The following is a 22,425-nucleotide window of genomic DNA, read 5'->3' on the forward strand; positions in this document are numbered from 1 at the left end:
AATTCACGTTGTCCTTATATTCGACCCTAACACGGCTGTTCGAATTCGGATAGACCCAACCCAAAAACACGGAATTCGACTTCGCAAATTTGTGTGTACAAATATGTGTAAAAAAAAAGAGGCTTTAATGTTAAAGTAATTTATTGAATGTGTGTGATTTGGGTAACTAACTTTTATTTTTTTACAGGTATCCCACAATGACAGGATGATTCCCATGGCTGCACAGCCATGGGAATCTTCCTGTTAGTGTGGGATCCCCGGGCACTAGAGGTTAAATGAGGACAAGTCTCCCCATTCATTCACCTCTAGTACTCTGTGATTGGCTGAGGAAAGGAAAATCCTCATGACGCTTGAGCTGTCATCGGGGTTTACCTTTCCTCAGCCAATCACAGAGCACTAGAGGTGATGAATGGGGAAACTTATCTTTATTTAACCTCTAGTGCCCGGGGATCCCACACTGACAATAGGATTCCCACAGCTGTGCTCAGAATAAATGCAGCCCTGGGAATCATCCTGTCAGTGTAACGACCATGGAGTCACAGACAGTCCCTCTAGGGCTGCAAAAGCAATCAGGGGAGCGGAGCTGACAGCGGAGCTCTTGCCGTTCTACTCAGTCACGAAAATAACCCGAGTCCCCCCCCCCCCCTATAGACTTTAATAGTGTTCGAATTCAAATAGCCTCTGAATTGAACACTGAGCTATTCGACCAACACTAGAAATAACTGCATCTGTATATATCATCATCATGCACTCACTTACCTCCATCCCCAACCCTAGATGGCTTTCTGGAGTCTTGAAGAACCTCAATTATGAATGCTCAAACTAGGGCTGTCCAGTACTGGTTCTTGGAGACCATACAAGGGCTATGATTATATTTTTTGACTCATTGTAAATTGCCATCCCATGTTCTGCTGCCTGTTAGAGAAATGCTAAAAATGTGTGCAGATCCCAACCTTTAGGGACCAGAGTTGAACACCCCTGCCCTAATATCAAACTTGACTTGGATCAGCTCTCTCAATCTTAAAATTTATGGCCAGTTCAAATGTTTGGTGCTCTTATTTGTCCAAGAAAATAAATAAATAAAAGTGAACTTTATATTCTGCAGATTGTATTAAAGTTGAAATTTGCACTGATAGTATTTTGCCTTCTCTGGTACCTTCTTCTCAAACGTTAAAATAAAACTGTTTTTATTACCATCGTGTTTTAGTTTCAGTGATGTGATCGTTGGGTGTCTGTGCAATACAGGAAAATCGTGACTGGAGCGAGGGTCAAACAGGGTCAAACAGGATAAATAATATAAATCTCTATTGGCACATTATTGTCCTCCCAATATGTGTATATATATATATATATATATATATATATATATATATATGTGAGTTGGTGATATTAAGGGAAATACAGACAGATTTATTTATTTATACACCTGTTAGCTTCAATGGTCTTTGATAAAGATATTGGAGTTTATGTATGCAGTTATCTATAAGAAAAATGCTTGTGTTTCCCATAGCAGTCAATCAAATTCTTACTCTAAATTTTCCTAGATATACTATGAAAGAAAATTTGATTGGTTGGACAATGCAGACAAATGTTTCCAAGTAAAATTTCCACTGGATTGAGGTTGGGTCATTAAGAGGTTTGGGAGAGGGTCATCAAGCTTTTGGAGACCTCTGGGCTCTGACTTGGAATAGGATTAGGTGTTCCCATGGAGCTCCTGGTTGCTGGTAGAATGTTGTTCTGGTTCTTAACAGACCAGCATTTATATATTTTACAAAGAGTGCTATAAACTGCTCACTGACACTTAGGACCTGATTTATTAAAGCTCTCCAAGGCTGGATAGGATACACTTTCATTAGTGAAGCTGGGTGATCCAGCAAACCTGTAATGGAATTCTTAAAAGTCATTTGCTATTTGTAAAATAAAAAGTTTTCAATCCTGGACCAGATCGATTCCAGGTTAGCTGGATCACTCATGGTTCACTAATGAAAATGTATCTTCACCAGACTTGTAGAGCTTTAATAAATCAGGCCTTAGTGTCTATGGATTGCGATTGTAGTGAGACAATACATGAATGCTGTAGTAGCTACCTAAGTCCCCATACTTAAAATATTATAATAATATTCAGATTCTTATTTTTTTACTTTTGTACATTTATATACTATAATACATACATAATTTGCCTAAACAAACCATACAGAAGGGCATATTTTATATGGCAGTGTGAAAAGCACCAGTACTAACCCAAAGCCACCATACATATTAGTATACAACAGTCAAAATGTAGTAAGCTGTCTTCTGATTGGTTGTTGGTTACTGCAATCTGCTGACCTTTCTTACAGGGGTCCATAAAAAATCGAAGCATATGTGCGAAAAGCATTAAAGGAAGCTGCCATCCTCTGATCATACAAATCGGGGAATGAAAGTCCAGAGAAATTAATGTATTATTCCATTAAATACATGCAACGCGTTTGGTGGGTTTCGCACCACCATCTTCATTAGGGTTTTATGGGAAATTGGACAATTGGATACTCATATGGAAACATCTTGGTCAGGTGGATCTACTTGCAGCAAACTTTATTTGGTTTCACTTTAGAACTAGGCTTCTCTTTTGGTGTATTTGGTTTTTCCATTGATTCCTTTTTAAGCAAAGGCAGCCAGAAGAATCTGGATTAACAGGATTAGGCTGCTATTGCAGCAACTATTCTAGGAAATCACTACAAGCTTGGCTATTTTGGCTTTAGATGGCACCAAGATCTACGAGTTTCCAGATCCAAGTATGGATTCATACCTCCAAATCTGTGTCAGTACATCAACATGATGACCAGGAAAGTAGACAAACTATCACCCTACTCTTCTGATATCTTGGTCATTGATGTATGAATCATGAGTGGGTAATATGTAGGCATATAACATACAAGGCCACCAACTCCGTGAAGGGTCCGAAAGTTAGTATGGATAAGGGCATTGGATAACAAGTTGTAAATTGTGGTGAAATGCAATTCCTTCAGTTCAGCAGCTCTTATCCACCAAGGGGCATTGGGTGTAGACCAAGGAGATAGTCATGCCATAATAAAAGAATGGAGCCCACATTAGTTTTAATTTTTTGTATAAATGAGGTGTTCCAATGAGTTTTGGGTTTTTCAAGGGTTCCTTTTCATCAGTACATCCCGATATGCTTGATTTATTTGAAGTAGAGTAGATCTTTCCAAAGCACAACACATTCCTACTTCTGAAGGATCTCATCTATTTCTACCTTGAGCTCTGATAATTTTATAAAATGTATCTTCGATTTTTTGGCTTTGGTGCTTCTGGTCTTCCTAATATCTCTATTATACATATCCATATGATCATCGCCGTCAATGTTATGATCTGTTGATGGTTGACAAAATTTGTTCTTTAAACAGAAGCAACCTAGCTTTTCCCATAATTCTCCTGAACGCATAAGGTTCCTAGTTCTTCCCATTCTGGGTTCCAACATTAATTTCATGGGGGCTGCATTCCTGGTAGTATTTACAAAAATGACCAAGCATCCACTTTATTTAACCCAAGCCTATTGAGATCAAGAGCCTGCGCTCCTTCTGTCCTCTGCTTGGGTCCTTGGGGAAGGGAAAAAACTGCATAAATACTAATTATTATAACTGCCCTGTTTAACTGAACTTGAAACGTGGAAAGTCGACTCGTAAGTCAACATAATACTGGTGACATGACTGAGTCCACCCTTCCACCTGTGAAGAGTAGGAATTTGATTCATGGAATCTACATCTTTGTGCCATCGAGGCTGTTCAGTGTGCACCATGTGAGCTCAGTGCCAACCATAGGCATTCTTCCCGAATTTGTACACCAGCCGCCTGTCCACTCGTTCCAAGATGCCTGTCTTGTAGTAATGCCTGTAAATAAAACAGAAATGTAGTCATTATGAATCAAAAACACCAAAATAAAAGAGAAAATTTAGAACCAGAAAAACAAATGCCACATCCCTAAAACAGTAAATAGAAACATATTCGAATCAAAAGGTTCACAAAAGCAGGGCTTTTAAGGCATTGTAAAGGAAGCAGTATCATACAATGTAAAAATAAAAAGAATTTATTATACTAAAAAACAAATAAAAAAGCAAAAGGGAATTGAGATTGTCATTAAGATTCTGATTGATTGTCATTAAGATTCTTTCTTTTATCAATTGTTTTGACTGGTTTTCATAGCACTCGTCTCTGGGGATGTTCCAGAATCGTCTCTTTTGTCAACAGGGGATTGTTCGCTTGCATACAATGTTCTCGTTGCCCTTATATGTGATAACCAGACCAGTTTTATTGCTGAAATAAGTTCATTTAATGCCATAATCATTCCTGAAGAAGCAGCCATGTTCTGTGAAACGTGTCTAAATGAGCTATTCACACTTCTGAGAGATTTCCATAGGGACTCATTCAAGCTATATTTGGAGGTTCCTTGGACTTTATGCAGCATGTATCAAGTGTACCGTTAAAATTAATTATATATCTGTACCAAGAAAGTTGTACTAGAATATCTTTTTATTATCTTTAGTATGAAAAAAAGTTTTTTTCTACAATGTAAAAAAAAAAAAGAATTTAATATACTAAAAAACAAACAAAAAATCAAAGCCTTAATTTTCAATTCCCTTTTTTAGTTTTTTTTTTTTTTGATTCTGTGAACCTGAAATTTTGTTTTCCTTGTCATTATGATTCTTTCTTTTATCAATTTTTTGTCTGGTTTTCATAGCACTCTTCTCTGAGGATGTTGCAGAATCGTCTCTTTTGTAAACAAGGGGATTGTTCACTTGGATACAATGTTCTCGTTCCCTTTTTATTTGATACCTGGATCAGTTTAGGAAGCAATTATTTATTGCTGAAATAAATTCATTTAACACCATATTCGTTCCTGAAGAAGCACCCATGTTCTGTGAAACGTGTCGAATGAGGTATTCACACTTCTGAGGGATTTCCATAGGGTCTCATTCAAGCTATATTTAGAGGTTCCTTGGACTTTCATGCAAAATGCATCAAGTGTACCGATAAAATTTATTATGTATCTGAAAGATGTAAGAAATGTGTACTAGAATATCTTTTTATTATGTTTAGCATAAAAAAGGTTTACAATTGTATGATACTGCTTCCTGCAAATTGTCTTAAAAGTCCTGCTTTTGTGAACTTGTTGGTTCAAATTTGTTTCTATTTACAATAAAAATGTATCAAAAGTCAGGAAAACTACTTTCTCAGACCTGTAGGAGGCAGCATTGTAACACATCGGACATTTTCAGTGATTAAAGCTGGTACACATGAACCAAATATAACTTCCAATAAGATCTGAAGGGAATTCAGCAGCCAAATGATCACAAATCACAACTTTTTAGGTTCATGTTGGTTGTGGATAGATCAGATGACTTTAGGTAAATAATAAAATTAGACTTTGCATCGTATGTACAAATGGTCAAGTACATTCAATTGGAATTCCAATAAAACCAACTGGGAAAAACAATTGTAAGGAAAGACTCTGGTACATGTGTGTACAGTGGTTGTAAAACCTGAAAAAAGTTGGAGAAACCCCTTTAAAAGAGGACAGCAGTTAAGGAAAGAAGGAAAGTTATACCTAACTAGCATCTGCATCTATCATCAGATAAATTGTCCGCTAGGATCCCTCAACCTTCATCAGACCAGCGCAAACTCTATTCAACAGTACTATATCTTGATAAAGGGGAACCTATAAACCCCAAAACGTGTAGGTTTTTATTGACATATGATTCTTTGGAAAAATTGGGACTTTCAAGGTTCTGCTTTTGAGACTTTTCTTTTTTGGATACCCCGGCCCTTATCAAGTAAAAACCTTTGTCGCTGCCTAGGGAACATAATTCACTCTAAACTTCTTCCGACCTTACATTTGTCACTCACAGAGATTGAGCATCCCACATTTTCCTCCATTTCTCATTAATAAAGACATAGTTCTATTTGTATCTAAGACTGAATAAATACATTTAGCTTTGGATGGACTACAAGATGTTGTCACTGCTGCATTCCCAGAAGCTGCCATCTTTGCCACCAACTTTGGGTCTGCTGTTATTCTCTTTGGCTACAGAGTGGCCACTAATGATGTAACTCCTGTACGTGTGAAGGTGTTACGTGTTTGTGTGAAGCTCTCCAAGGCTGGAGAAGATACGCTTTCATCAGTGAAGCTGGGTGATCCAGCAAACCTGAAATGGATTTCTTACTATTTGTTAGCAAATGTTTTCAATCCTGGACCAGATTGATTCCAGGTTTGCTGGATTACCAGATTCACTGATGAAAGTGTATCTTCTCCAAACTTGAAGCTTTAAAAATTCAGGCCCATTTTGCCCAACATCTAGGACCATTCTTGGTGGTGCTGGGCATAGAGCAAAAACACAAAAAGCCACCAGGAGCCCGGGAAAAGGTTTTTTTAACTTTTTCTGTGCCAACAAATCTTTACCTACTCGTGACTTTAGTAAAGCTAGCTCTCTAGACACCATAAGCCCTCTTGGCGGAATATGAAACAGAATGGTAGTTCTTTTTCGGGTCTTTTCCCTCAACATGCCTGACTTCAGAACTAACACTCACCTTAAAGCCCTACTGAGCTTTTCATAATTCATCTTGTTATTGCGCTTCCTCTGACCCCACATCTGGGCCAGAGCTTCAGACTTCACCACCCGGAAGATGCCCTTCTCCTGGTCCTCCCAGTCTAAGATGCCATGACTGTCCTCGGGTGATAGGAGAAGGTCTCGGAGAAATTCCCACAAGTGAGAACTGTGTACGCCTGGAATACAGAGATGACTTTTGTTACACAATGCCCAGCTCATTCATTACAAAAGAATCACTTTTTGGCAATCCAATATATTTCCAGCTGTTGTTAAATCAGCACCGGAAGAGCCGAAAGCTTGTTGTGAACTGGTTCTAAAAAGAGCAATCTTGTCATGTAAAGGTTTCTTATGAGACCTAACGTTACGCTGTGTTTTCATGGGATTGGTGGCCTTTACTGAAGTTATGAATTTTTATGTCTAAAATGTACCTGTATATGATACATGTACATGCTTTGTGTGGGTAAACCACAGCTTCACTTCATGGTTGCCTTTTACTGGAATATGCCATGTGGATTGCCACGTGTTGAGATAACATATATGTTCCTGCATATAAATATGTCAATTAATATATGTGCTGGTATATGGTTTTTATAGTGTCTAATGCACAGCAAACAATTGCATAGAAGCTCAGCACATGACAATGTATCAGTGTGCATCTTAGACTGGCTTTTCTATAAAAAAAGAAAATAGTCAGTCCTTGCAAGTTGCAAATGTTTAAACATCAGCAATAAAATACGTAAAGTGCAAACAAGGCTCACCGGTCCGGCTGTGCTTGGGAAGTCTGTGTTTCTTCGCTGCTTCTGGAGTTATATGTGTCTTTTGTTCACCTAAAATATAAATACAAATGGATGACAATGAGGGTTGGGCATAATTTTGGGTGTAAACAAGACATAAAATTAATAAACAGTACTTATATAGCGCCAACATATTGCTCAGTGCTATACAATAAATAGTGACAGATACAGGACAATGACACAGGAAAAGACACAATTTTCATTATCATTAGAAATACAGGTAATCCCCAGGTTACATAGGAGATAGGGACTGTAGGTTTGTTCTTAAGTTGAATTTGTATGTAAGTCGGAACAGGAACATTATTTTAATAAATGCAATAAGGACAGATCTCTCAACATTATTAGGCAGCGTGGTGTCAGTTACTGTATAAAATCCTCACTTTAAGTTAATCACAAACAAAGCAAAAAAAAAATTTTAGGGAGCCTAGACATTCATTACCTTCTGGAGCAAGCTGTGCTTTGATATGCAAAAAGAAACAATTGCAGAATTTGTCTTGGTCATTAAAGAGTTACAAGAGGCTGCAGAAAAAGATCACCCTCCTAAGACCACTCACAACCCCAGCTGAGTTTAATAAAAGATTTCTTCTGCAAGTCATACAAACCGCCCCTCCCCCCATCAAGCCTCTGTCCTGCACAGGAGCGTGCAGGGAAGCCCCATTCTTATCTTGGAGTCATCTGTATGTCGGATGTCCTTAACCTGGGAACTACCTGTAATGAAGTTTTAACACACTTTAAATAAAAATCATCCCAATATTACATCACGGCCCTTTAGTCTAGACAAATCTGTAGTACAAAAATACAAAAAGAAGATCAGATATAAGGAAAACTACCAAAGAGCCTACAAGGCAACTGTGCTGTCCAGTATTACTCATTTGCATTTAGTACACATATTGTACACATTTATTTTTTAATTAAAGCTGGGATTAAATAATTTTGCCATCAGGAAAATATGAAACTCTGCTGTTTTTTAAAACGTTTGTAAGAGGCTTAGTATTTTGTTGTTCTGTTAACAACTCTGTAGCTCAAGCTGTAATTTACACATATAACCCAATGACATTCATTGCAATGATTTGTTCTTTATTAGATGCTTGGTCTATAGTTTCAACCAAAGATAGTTGGTAAGTAGGCAGCTTATTTAGTGCTGCTTTTTCTGTGATAACACATAATGCTCTGGGAATCCTTTGTCATGGATTAAATGTTGAGTTGTGAAACACAAATTGTACTTGTGTCAGTTGTTATGGATAAATATAGTCAGAGATGTATGAATCACAACATTGGCTAGACAGTATTACAAATTCTTTACTGGTTAGACAGTTCACATGTATATTTTAGCTGTCTGTTTAGCTGTTTACTAGACTTTTCCAATAGATAGATAGTCATGGATTTGTCTCACATCTCTTATTAGACAGTAGATGATAGTCTGCAAATACATTCAACTAGCTAAATTGAGGGTGGCCTCAGGCTCTGCAAGTACCAGTTTTTGGGTTATATGGATGGAAATAGGATGTGGGAGAATTTCTAGAATTGGCACAATACAACAATAGATGTCCCAGTAAATCAAACAGATTCTGCTACTTACATTCCTCATTGTGTGAGCGTGGTGGCTCTTCCGTGCAGGAAAGAAGTGGAGTTCCTAAGAAGTGAGAAAAAGTAGATTACATTATAGGTAGCAGTAGTTAGTGTTCCCCTCCCATCTTGCTTCTGATTAAACATAAAGGTGCAAAAACTTCCCCTCCACTTTGCTAAATTTTTCCTGCAGCACTATAGGCAGATGGCTTGAGCCCATGATCATTACCATTAAAAAGCCATTGAAGACTCGTGTTGCTGCTGGCCAAAACTTAGCTTTCAGGAAGCAGACAGATTTAAAGAATATTTAAAGAATATTATAGCAAACAGGGATTTTTTTTTGTTTTAGCTTTAGAACAGCCAACCTTTTTATACGGACCACTAAAGTTATGTGCTCCGGACCGTGCATCATGGGGAGCCATGTGTCACTCAAAGTGGAAGAAACTTCCCCCAGATCTGAGCCTGCGATGGGAGAGTGGGTGGGATGTGTCCGGAGACTTAATCCACCCACCACCCCGAGCCTGCGATCCCTACGGGGGACATGGTCCGTGGTGACCCCATTGGGTTCCCCTTCCTGACCCCGCTGGGAGGCGCACCGGCCAGAGCCGCGAACCCACCCAAATTTTCTCTCGGACCACCAGTTAGCGATGGCTGCTTAAGAACATCTGTTTCTAACAAAAAAGATAACAGAACAGAGGCTATACTAATTAGAACCAATAGCAAACATGTTCTTCTGTGTAATTTAAATTAAACAGACCTTGTCAGCATTTACAAAAAAAGCCAAGGTAAATAAACATTTTATTCATTTACAATGTGCCTTGGAACCTGCCAGAAAATGTGACTGCTCTGTGAGAGTCAATGGACACAAATTATTAAAGGTCTCTAGGACTGGTGAAGATCAACAATCATGGGAGAACCTGGGTGGTCCAGCAAACCTGGAATGAATTTATTAAAAATGATTTGCTAATATTTTAGCAAGGATACAGGTTTGCTGGATAACCCAGGTTCCATGATAATCTCTAGAACAGCACCATCCTTACATGTCATAGTCCTGTCCTCTTCCAAAAGTGCCTATTTTCTGTCTGTATGGGTCAAACTTATTTACCCCTCATCTCCCCATGCTCTTTCAGGTTTAATGTCCATCGCCCCTCTTACCGGCCAATCATGAGATGGCCTCTGGTTAGTCCCTGGTATTTTAGCTCAGACACAGCCCTCAGTGTTCAATCAATGAGTCTTCAGACTACTGTTGAGCCCACTAGCTCTGCTAGTGTTCCTTCTCAGCTGATGCCTGATTGAGTGATTCACAGCCCAGCTTCTGTATAACCTCTAGTTCTCCAGTTTGCTGTTCCCTTGTACAATTTCTGTTTTTCTGTGTCTCCTACATTTCTCTGTCTTTAGTGACCCCCATATCACCTGTGTCTTCAGTGACCCCCATATCACCAGTGTCTCCAGTCTCTTCTTGTGTTTTCTGTGTTCCCCTGTGTCTTTGGTGAACCCCCTGTCACCTGTGTCTATTAATTGCTTTCTGGTCACAGGTCTTGGCTTTGTTTCTAAACTCACCTGTTTGATGCCTGCCTCGACCCCATTATTTTTTTTGCCCACTGATTCGGTACCTCACCTTGTTCTACCTACCCTGGTGACCACAACTTGGTAACAGTCTGCAGCTCAATATCCTAAGCTCTAGAGACTCTGGAGAAGACCAAGCTTCTACTTAAACTCTACGCCTTGGCCCTTCTTAGGGCTTACACCACCATAATCCATAGCACCCCCTAGTGATTCTATCTCTCCAAGGGTGACACATGGTCCTAAAGTGGAGATTCCCCTGTAAATAAAACATAACTTGCTTAGTGTCCGGTATGTCTGGGTCAGGGTCTGTGAAGCTACTCAGGTCAAACTTACCGTGTGTTCGAATATCCTGCAAGAGACTGTAGAGGTAATGACCACAGGCCCCTGCAGCCTCTGTGAAGTCTTCCTTGGTCATACTGCAGAGTTGGAGGCCGCTCACATTGAACTGGGAGAAGGGGATACAGGTGGCATCCAGCTTGTAATTGTCACAGCAGTATTGAAGCCACTCGCACACGTGGTCCTTGCTCCAGTGTTCTGGGAGCAGTGAGGTCCATTGAGAAGACACATCTAAGATTTGCAATAGAAATGTTGGGTGAAGAATAACTGAAACTTATACAATATTACATATAATATCATAAAAAGAAGAGTCGTTTTACTTTTTGAGATCCCCTTTTCATTCTAGAATGGCAAAGTACAGAATCTTTGCATTTTGTAGTGTTTTAAAGTAAGGTTTCTTGTGCTTTGGAAGGCAGTTTAATCATTAAACAAATACTTGCTTAGCTTGCTTTCTCTAGGGCCCAAAACTTATCCCAAAAGAGTGTTGTCATTTATTAATGGGGGGAGCTATTGCCAAAAGATTAAGCTAGGGTTAGGTAGATGCTTGCCAATAAGGCTAGCTAGGCATGTAGCAAGATTTACTGAATGGCTGAACTACATTCCAATCATCCAATGTAAGTGTTAGCTTAAATATTATTCCATTGAGGTGCCTGTTAATACCTTGGTTCTTGAGGAGCATCATTTCTGGAAGTACAGGGGCAAATGGAAGTGGATGGATAGCACATTAAGTGAGGGAATATCTTCATAAAAAATCAAGAAATAGCAGAAAAACCCAACAACCAACTTTGTGGACCATAAAAAAGAAGTTTGGCTGATTTGAAAAAGTAATGCAGTTTTTTCCCAGGATTAGGGTTTGGCACCACACTGCCACAGTGAATTAGTGGCAGAACATCCAAAGTTGAGGGAGTTTAAGAAAACCCCAGAGGTTGAAGGACACCATGAATGGGTGAAACCATGTGTTGATGAGTTGTCACCTGTCTGGTGTCTTTTTATTTCAATAGGACATTGCTCCCTTTGTACGGATACCCCATGGAGAAAGGCTGTCGTAGTAACCTGGCCAAGAAACTCGAATAGACAGAAATTTTTTTTTTTGCAAAACTCTGCTTTGTTTTAATTAGTTTTTCAAAAGAACAAATTAAAACATTTAGAGGCTGGATGATGAATGGAGGCATAAATGGAACAGTCCCTGCAAATTAGGGGCAGTTGGGAGGTATGACGAAGGATAGTTCTTCCTAATCAGGGTAAATTGAGTGATATGGAATTATGATAATCTACTCCAGTATGATTCAGGCAGCCCAGCCAGGTCAGTGACCAGACACTATGGACTGCTGCATCTAAACAATACAGTTTGGTCTATTACCCGCCGCCAGCCTGTGATGAGCAATAAAACGGCCTGATGGCATCAGCACGTGTATAGTAATTTATATGCCTGCAGTTTAATAACTGATGAGTCCTATTGATGTAAGGTAGACAGAGACAATCCAAGTGACTCATGCTGACTTGCTTAAGCCTGTAATGCTGATTTGCCTATCTAGTGGAGGGGAAATCCCCGAGAGCAGAAACCGTCTGCAAGTACAGGCAACATTGTGATTAGCACAGAAAGACTTGACAAACTTGATGACAAACTGACAATTACAGATGTGTTAATGGTGGGAGGGAAACATTAATTTCTGATGGTCTCCTGGAAACAAGGCGTAATACCGCATACACCTGTCTGATCGTTCCATAATTTCCATAAAATTTTCATGCACAACACTTCCCCGTTAAGCATGAAAGTCTGGTGGAATAAGTAAAACAGTTTTTGGTCTATCACTGTCTTATTTTAACATTGCAGCATTGCGTTGTGTTCAACAGCCAATCACAGTCCAATAAATGAGAAAGCTATTGATAAAAACAGATTTAGAAAATATACAATATGCATTGGCACAAACAGAGGTGGGAAAATAGTATGTGAATAATAAAAGAGGAAAGGTGTCATTATCAATCCACTGGTGGCATCTTTAAAAATGTGTCCAATGCATTTTGGGGGCTTCAGAGGCCCCCATTCATCAGGGCTTGACTATATTAGGCTCAGGTCTGGCCTTGGATAAAATTCTATGTGACAAGGCATTAAACACCGTCTGCATGTTGGAAGGGGTAGATACTAAAGTTATATCCTCCTTCTGGTCAAGGATGCATATTACTATGGCTTCAGTGTCCCTTTAGACTGCCATGTAGGTATGGAAGGGGTAGCAGTTTGTTGAAAGCTGGAACAATATTCATATTTTCTTGCTGGTATAGTGGTTGCTGATAAAGTGTATTACTCAGGCCCCCTTGTTGGAAAATGTGAATAAGTGGCAGAATTTCCAAAGTTAGGGAGAGTCCAAGGGAATCCTAGAGGCTGAAGGACACCATGAAGAATCTATCCCATCTGTTGATGAGTTGACACCTCTGTAGGGTTACCCCGAGGACAAGGGCCATAGCAATATTTTGGTGGGATTTGCATCCCCACTGTATACCTTTGAAGGCAATACCTTGGAATAGGTCAAGTTTAGGAGGTCACAAGCTTGTTTTGTTAAGCTTAGCCTATTTTATTCCAGCCCTGATGAAGGAAGATCTCTGAAGCAACTGAAATTTGTTCACTGAGTAGCATAGGTAAAGTTGGATGCATTTTAAAGGGATGAAACACTTTGAAGAACAACTGAGGAACTGGATAGCCAGTTCAGGCACAGCTGCATACATTTTGGGACTAGATATATAGAAGTACAAGTATATACATCTTTTTCTATGTGTTTATCTGTTTGCCTGCAGTGTAGTTTTGCTCAGTATGTTCCTCTTGTCCAGGGGCCTGGGCAAATATGAGGCACCAAATGCACAACATTCTATCTTCCTAGACCCCCTGGTATTTTGCTAATTGGGGCCCAGGAGAAAGTGGGAGCCCTCAACAATTGCTCAGAACTCCCCCCCCCCCTTTTCGCCGCTAATATTGGCCCTACTCACATGAGTACAAATCAGATCAAATTCTGTACTGCACAGCAGAAGAAGACCACTCTTCACTGTAACTGAATGATGGCAGAGCATTATCTCTGTACCAAGCCAATATGATTCAACAGAAGAAGACAGGCATATGTAGAAAGGCCCATTGTTTCAATTTGCCCATTTGGCCGATTCCATCACAAGAAGATATTTAGTAACCCCTGAAAGACATGTGTTGTGGTTTGTTGCTGCTTTTAAAAAAGAGCTGTCCAAAGGTATGGGTGTAGCACCCAACACTACACTGTTGGGTTTTAATTACCCAGGCTAAATCAGTCTTCATGATAAGTATTAATTACCATCAGACTCTTGATAATGACACTGCCACCTTCAAGCACGTGAAAGAATGCCAATTATTTAAATTAATGAGTGTCACCCGCCATAGCAATGATGACCAAAGCTTCTTACGGGAATATACTATTATGGTTTCATTGCTTGCAGAACTGGCTTGACAAGTGTGTCATCTTACCCCGGCACTATGCCAAGTCCTGTCATATCACCACATGCATCTGAGAAGAGTGCCAGGGGCCAAGTCACTAAAGATGCCCTAGTGAAACCTGCTGGATAGGGAATTAAATCTAAACTCCAGACAACGCAATCTTTTAGTTGTGGAGTGTTAGGAAAGGTTTTAGAACTTTGATTTTTCTTTCACCTTCCTGTGTCCTTGTTAGAGAGATTTCATCTCACTTTATGTTCTAGAATTAGTCAAAATTTCCCCTAAGTTGAAGATAAATGCTACATTTGACTGATGTCACCAGAACAAATGTCCCATGACCTTTAGCCAGGAACAACACTGCGGGTGGAAACATTCACTGATACAGAAAATGAAAAGTGAATAAAAGGGGTGGATACAGGACCAGTAAACCTGCACAAGAAGAGAAAGCAGCAGGACCAGTCTTTAGTACAGGAAGCTACTGCTCACATTTGAAAGAAATAACCAAATTACACCAAGATTTACTCATGCCACTCAGACAATATTTGCTTATCCTGAATTAAGACTTACATATTAGTTTCTCTATCGCCTGCATATTTTACAGTCCTTTAGGGCTATTTATATCCACGTACTAGAGTAAATGTCAGCTTATTGGGCAAGGATTATAAATCACATAACAGCTAAAGAAATACTACAAGCTGAGCTGGTAATCTGAAATTTCGTCTGATGCTCCATCATTTTTCATTGTTGGCTACGTGTCAAATATAGTAAGAGATAATAACACAGGCCAACATGTCATTTTCATTAGATATAATTAAATGTGGGCTTCTTAGTATTTTTAATGCAGATTTCAAATCTGTGTTCAGTTTTTCTCTAGCATGTCTGGTTTTTGTGATGCAGCTAATTATTTATTGTGTGAAATTCGTTATAAATAGCCTTAACATATTACAACGTTTAATGACAGTTTTCTTTTTTAAGGTTAGAGACCACACTAACTGCGATGGATTTCATTTGACACCATGCCTAGAAATTGCCTTAATGATCCAGACAGTTTCTGATACGTGTGTGGTTCATTAACGACGACAACACAAAAACAAAAACACAACGTCGCCAAAATACAACAGAACTTAAAAAGATTTACAAATTATGTTTCGGCTGTCCATTTGGTGACCAGGAAAAATCTTGGGCTTCACATGTCATCTGTGCCAGTTGTTCCAACGAACTGCGTGACTGGTTAAATTGCTGTGAAGCAGCAATGCCATTTGCAGTCCCGATGGTCCCGATTCTGCAATTACTCCTGTTCCCCATTATGATTCATTGCAAGTTCCGGTACCCCCACATGATGGACTTGCTTCTGTGGAAGGTGATGAGGAATGCGCTGAAGTTGCAGCCACTGCTTGGCCGATGAAGATTTAGGACCAGAGACCTTTACACAACCAGAGCTGAATGATCTCGTTAGTGATCCAAATTTTTACAAAGACAAAGCAGAACCTCTTGCTTTAAGGCTTAAACAGAAGCACTTTCTTGCAAAGGGTGTAACTGTACTCATTACAGAAAACAAAATCATAACTTGACAATGTTCTTCACTAGTGATGGCTCACTGTGTTACTGTCATGATATAAATGCACTCTTTAACAGTTTGTCACAAGAGCATGTTCCATCTGAATGGCGTATCTTCACTGATTCCTCTAAAAGAAGCTCGAAAGCACTCTTGCTGCATAATGGTAATTCGAAGGGAGTCCTATGACAACATGAAGTTAGTACTTGAAGCAATCCAGTATAAAACACACCAGTGGAACATCTGTGGGGATCTAAAGGTCATTGGCTTGCTGATGGGAATGCAAAGAGGTTTTACAAAATATTGCTGTTTCCTATGCCTGTGGGACAGCCGATCCACGGGAGACCATTATGTCAAGTGTGATTGGCTACCAAGAGGTTCCTTTAAGCCCGGAACAAGCAGTGTCAAGTTTCTGACTCTGGTTGATCCGCATAAAATATTTCTGCCACCTCTCCATATCAAGTTAGGCTTGATGAAGAACCTTGTAAAGGCCATGGGTCAATCAAACTCCATGGGTTTTCAGTAGCTTGTTGAGAAGTTTCCAAACATAAGCACTGCAAAAATGAAGAAAGGGATATTTATAGGGCCACAGATCAAGTCTGATTTGAAGGATGATGTTTTCAAACAATCTCTCTCAGCAGCCAAGCTAGAAGCTTGGGATGCATTAAAGTGGCTGTGTGAAAATTTCCTGGGCAACCATAAGCCTCCTGCATACAAGGAAGGAGTTCAGAATCTGCTTGATTCATATCGGAAACTGGGTTGTCGCATGTCATTAAAAATACATTTCTTGCACTCACATCTAGAATTCTTCCCGGAAAATCTTGGTATGGTGAGTGAGGACGATTTCACCAGGACATTCAGTTAATAGAGCATCGCTACCAAGGTTTCTGCAATGAAAGTATGATGGCCGACTACTCCTGGAAGCTGAACCGCGACAATCCAGACAAAGAGTACACAAGAAAATCATACTCTAAGCATTCCTGAAGAAACAATGGTACCTGACTGACACTGTTCAGTAGATCTATACCACAGTGTGCCTTATTTTACTTCACACTGAAGATGTATTAACATTCACTTCAATGGTGCTTATATTTTAGTACAAAATACATGCATGTACAATGATAACTATATTAGTACTCAAAACTCAGGAATTGTGCGTGTTTGGGAAAAACTGAAAACAGATCTAAAATCTGCTTGAACAACTGATTTAGAAAAGTTTGTTGTGGTTCCTGATGATTATCAAAACTAATTTTTTGTTGACCTGTGAAATTATTCTACATTGCCTCTGAATTTTAATTTTGATTGTTCTGCTTTTGGATTTTGTGTTTTATGGGCTTTAAGTAAGTGTAGCTAAAGCAGGTCCCTTCCTGGTAAATGCTAACCTCATGTTATTGGCACCATAAGTTGTGGTTACAAAGCAGCGACACGCCTTTAACTCAGGGAATGAAGAATGTTTGTAGGAAGCAGAGCACTTGAGTAGGAATCGCTGCCTGACCTACATCCAAAAACAGCAAAACCAGTGTGACAAGAGTGTACTGGATTGGATTGACAACAAGCTGGTGAACGTGGAAATGCTACAGCCATGTAGAAATACTCTACAACACAGCTACCACTGGGGTCAAAATTGCCTGTAAGTCAAAAAAACTGTAGATCCCAGCTAACAGCTCCATATATATGCTGGAATCAGAACCTTATTCATCCTGCTGGTAATACTTCAAGTGATACACCCCACTAATCTATCTATATAGGGGAATCAGGACCTGCTGGTGACCCCTCTAATGATACAACACACAATGTTATCTATTTAGAGGAAACAGGATCTCCTTCCTGATGATTCTTCTAGTGATACACCTCACAATTCTAAAAAGTGGAATCAGGACCTCCTTCCTCCTGCTGGTTTTCACTTTAGAGATACACCCCCAAAATTCTATCTATGGAGAGGAATCTGGACCTCTTCCATTCTGCTGGTGATCTCACTACTGATACATCCCGCAAATCTATGTAAATAGGTGAATCAGGACCTCTTCCCAACTTTTAGTTACCTCTCTAGTGATAGACTACACAGTTCTATCTCTGTCTAAGAATTAGTTCCTCCTTCATTCTGCTGTTGATACCTCTGGTCATTTACTGCAGAATTCTATTTAGTATACCCACAGCCTGGACACCATTTGCTCATTTTGCTATCACCCGAAATAAGCACCTCCATGTGGCTTTTTCTTTTTGTAGTTCTAGCCAACACTCTCCCTTCCACTCCATGTTGTACTCTATAATATTATTGTTATCCCCAAGTGCATTATTCTGTTTTTAAAAAAATGCAGTTTCCATTGCTTGGACTGCTTTGCAAAACTATGTTCCATGTAAAGCCCTGTACACACGTCAGATTTTTATCGCCCGATAATTGGCATCGGCCAGATATCGGGCGAAAATCTGCCGTGTGTACAGTCGGTGTCGTCCATCGTCCGAACGACCGTCCTGGCGGATCCACGAACGATGGACGACAACCGATTCTAATGCAAGGGAAGGGGGAGAGCACGCAACAGGGTGCCGCTCCGTCGCTCTCCCCCTCCCCTCTCCATAGAGCATGAACGGTGCTGTATGTACAGCACCGTTCATGCATCGTGCAGTCCCTTGTCATTGGAAAGGATCGTGAAAGATCCTTTCCAATGACAAAAAATTGCAAGTGTGTACGCAGCTTTAGAGACACCTTTAGAAATATCAACTTTTTTGCATACCTTTGTGTCATCAGCAAAACAACAAACTTTGCCCACCAAACCTTTATTTATATCACTTACAGTTAAAATAGAAAAGGACCTAGCACAGAGCCTTGGAGTAAACTTCTAGTGCCTGATCTATGTTCCAAATGGACCCAGATTACAACAACATTTACCAAGTGCGCCAACTGCATATCAACTGAACCACTCAAGACGTAGGTCCTAGCTTGTACAGCGTTCTTGGGAGGCTACTGAAAACCACCATATCTGAGGAGCATCCATGTTTCCAGACTCTGCATAAACTGTACTTTGGGATAGGAACTATTTCAATTGAAAAAAAATCAAATAATTACTTTTTCTGAGCCCCCTTCTTTCTCCAAACCTTGGATTGCCAACAAATGTCAATGGGTTAAAAATCAGACATGACCCCTTTTAAGGCCATGTACAATGCACAGCAGTTGTTGCCATCTGCCATATAAGCGTGTTGGGGGCTATGCCAAAAAAATGCCAAGGCAACACACCAAACATTATGTGTAGTAATGGTGATGAGCGGTAAACATGCATTTTAGTGCACATTACTGTAACATGCAGAAGGAAGTAAAATAGAATAATAGAGAAACTTGGGCTGTATATCTTGATTTGTTTATTCTCTTTTACATCCACATACTTGTTCATATTTACGTAGTTTATTGTCAATAACATTTTTTTCCCAATTGGCACAAATAATATACCCTAAAATCATCAGCATTGCCTGTTATGGGGTAGTGGCCACATTTGGTGACACTTTTTGTTGTCTTTTTGTACCTAGCTGGAGATAAAAAAGCAGAAGCAATGATATTATTTGTAGGGATGTAATAGAAGGACTAAGCAAGCAGATCCAAGAGGCGGCTTACCTGGTGATGGCTCTCTGTACACTGGATACAGGTCACTAAAGAATAAATCAGTCCAGGAAAAGTGTGCTTCTGTGAGAGAGGGCATACCAGTGCTGTGTGTAGCAGATTCTATCATCCCCTGAAACAGAATACAAGATGATCATTCGTCATAGCCAAAGGAAGACACTAAAAATAGAAGAAGAGTGGTTTATTACCCCCAACTCTAAAATGAACCTGCGGCCAAAATGAAGAATGGCATATACTGGATAATGCTGGCCATTACCTTAGCAACTTTTGCTTTTCTGAGCCCCATTTCCCCCCTTTCTCCATTATCATAGATTTATGGCTTCTGTCTGTAGATTTGTTCTTTTTCCATTTGACAAATTGACAACTGTTAGTTCTTTAGTTAAATTGCACTTAGCTTCTGTTGAGCAGCATTCTGTTCTATGCAGTGAGTGTGGATCATTATGGAGGAACCCTGCTCCTGCCTAGGCCCTTGTTAGCGGTTGGTCATTTAGTGACCCAATGGGCGGATTTCCAAACAACGTCTTTGAACACCCCTACTAGGACTAGAGTTTCAACCATATCGATTCCAATGATGGTTTTCATCTTCTAAAATTCTACATTTGTAAAAAAAGTAGTTTTATACACGTCAAGCTATTGTAATGAACATGCCAAGCCATGTGTACATATTTATAGGACAGCTGATCTAAAATCAAGCCTTTAGGACCTTAAATGGATTGGGCTTCCATGTCTCACTAAGCCCAAAGGTCCAAGGTCAGCTTTATTTACTCCATTACCTTGGGCAATGTTTCCTTAAGTTCCTGTCTCACAGACACAACAGGAAAGAATACAAAATCTCTTTAAAGTGGGGGTAAATTTGACCTTAGAAAAGGGAAGAGCTTTTCCTTTAGAATATTTCGCCCCACCTTCCGTTTCAATGGCAACTCTGAAATGGGCCAATGTCAATGGTCACAAGCATAAAAAGACAAGGTGAATCTCACCTCTCTCAATAGCAAATAAAACCTTTTCACCCTATCCACAAAAATAAAAAAAGATAAATGACACTGTAAAACAAACAGCAGTACCTTTGGAAGAAAGAAAGGTGTGCAGCGATCTGCAGAACAGTTTGCCTAACATATATTGTTTGTTTGGAGAGGATTGTTATTTTTATTTTTAACATAGCTAGAGTTAGACTTTAAGGAGTTTAAAACAAATGTTCTGTTCCAGACATTGTTTTCTCCAGTTCCAGGCAGGTGACACCAAGCTAAGACTAGTACAAATAAACATTGATTTTAGTGACAATGGCTCACTTCAGGTGACAAAAATGTCAACACACTGCAAACTCCGCCAAGAATAAATGTATATCTGCCATGAAATGTCCCCAATTGATGGATTACAATTTCACACTTCAAAGATGATGACATTAATTACAGCTGAACTTCATCCAGAACTAAAAAACTTACCAACCAGGATTAAAGTGAATATAAACTCAAGACCAATAATAACAAATATATTAGCTTGCCAAATCCTGTGAATAACCCACTTCCTGCACCAGGGTAACAACTGGAAGTGCTCAGAACAATACCGATTCCAATTCCAGATCAAACATTGGTTTACAAATATTGGTTTACAAATCCTATCAGATTTAGAAATTCTAAGTTAGAATTGGTATTTTTTAATGAGACATTGACAGGTGTAGTACGGTTCAGCCTTTCCAACTGCCAGACAATGACAGCTATCTTTGTGGTGCAAGACTCTTCTTGCCATAGAAATTTCAAAATCAGTATAGTAATGCACATACAGTTTAAGAAGCAAGTGTTATCACTAGTGTTGGTCAGATAGTTTCAATTGGAGTAGATTCTGACTCAGGTTGCAACTCAGAATTTAGGCAATTTAAGTCCTGATTCACAGTCGGAAAACTGTGGGAACTATCCAACTTTGGGAACTATCCAACCACAAGTTACTGTACTATAATAATGAAGAGAAGCATCGTCACCATTGCTGCTTTCTCTTCCAATTGGCCTTCTACTTTTCAGCACATTAACTGATTGGCTCTTTGTTCTTCTTCTTCATCCCACACCCCAGAACTCAGCTTTTCATAACTAATTTTGAAGAGTGAGATATAGGAGATTGGGGAGGCTATCAGGCTTTAACATATTGGTAATTGCCTTTATAGGTTAAGAAGTTGAATTCTAGTTCTGCTAAGCCGTGCTCAGCCTAGATGTTTCTATAAGATTAAACCCCTGGAATTTCTGGTCCTCCTAGGTGGTCAGTAGATGAAATGAGAGACCTTTGTGTGCTCCAGTGCAGTAAAAGCAGACAGGAGAAAAACAAAAATTGCAGCCCCTAAAAAGCTTTTAAAAGCAAGGTACAGATGGAAACAGTTGTAAAGTAGATTCTAAAACAGTGGGACTGATTTATAAAAGCTCTCCAAGATTGGTGAAGGTAGGCTATCGTAGAAGAAGATGGGTGATCAACCAACCTGGAATGGATCTAACATTTAAGACATTTCCCAACTAATAGCAAACAATTTAAGAAATTAATTCCAAGATTGCTGGGTGTATCAATTTCTCCTATGATTGTCTACATTCCCCAGCCATAAAAAACCTAAACAAATCAGCTTTACTGTCTCTTCTACAATACAACGGGGATCAACATCAGATTCCAATAAACCGATGAGGGGTCCATGAAATGAAATCTGCCACAAGCTCAAAGTTCAAAGTTCCACCCGTATACTGAAGTACTTACAAATACCGGTTCTAAAATCCCAAATCATAATAATAAATGTCAGACACACTTGAAAAGTGAATGTTTTTCTTTACCCTTAATGTCTGAATGATTCTAAATGTTGCAATATTCTCACATTTGGCATGATTATTCTATAAATGACAATGGTAACAATGTTTTGTCATGTCATGACCTACAGATCACCTTCTGATACGGTTTCATCACATATTTTCTACTTTTCCATTG

The 22,425-nt window shown here is 39.4% G+C and overlaps 1 protein-coding gene across 1 annotated transcript in view; it reads right to left on the reverse strand.

Annotated features, from left to right (window-relative positions):
- Positions 1-2,076: 2,076 nt before the first annotated feature.
- Positions 2,077-22,425, reverse strand: part of ELF5 (E74 like ETS transcription factor 5) — a 30,267-nt gene continuing 9,918 nt past the window's right edge. The window contains exons 2-7 of the mRNA XM_072422112.1: positions 19,471-19,588; positions 10,861-11,094; positions 8,975-9,028; positions 7,360-7,428; positions 6,582-6,777; positions 2,077-3,887 (exon numbers count right to left, since the gene is read on the reverse strand). Coding sequence (XP_072278213.1) covers positions 3,803-3,887; positions 6,582-6,777; positions 7,360-7,428; positions 8,975-9,028; positions 10,861-11,094; positions 19,471-19,585 — 753 coding nt within the window. The 5' untranslated portion in view covers positions 19,586-19,588 and the 3' untranslated portion in view covers positions 2,077-3,802. The remainder of the gene's footprint in view (positions 3,888-6,581; positions 6,778-7,359; positions 7,429-8,974; positions 9,029-10,860; positions 11,095-19,470; positions 19,589-22,425) is intronic.

The sequence above is a fragment of the Pyxicephalus adspersus genome, chromosome 9 (genome assembly GCF_032062135.1).
Source record: "Pyxicephalus adspersus chromosome 9, UCB_Pads_2.0, whole genome shotgun sequence".
Lineage (NCBI taxonomy): Eukaryota > Metazoa > Chordata > Amphibia > Anura > Pyxicephalidae > Pyxicephalus > Pyxicephalus adspersus.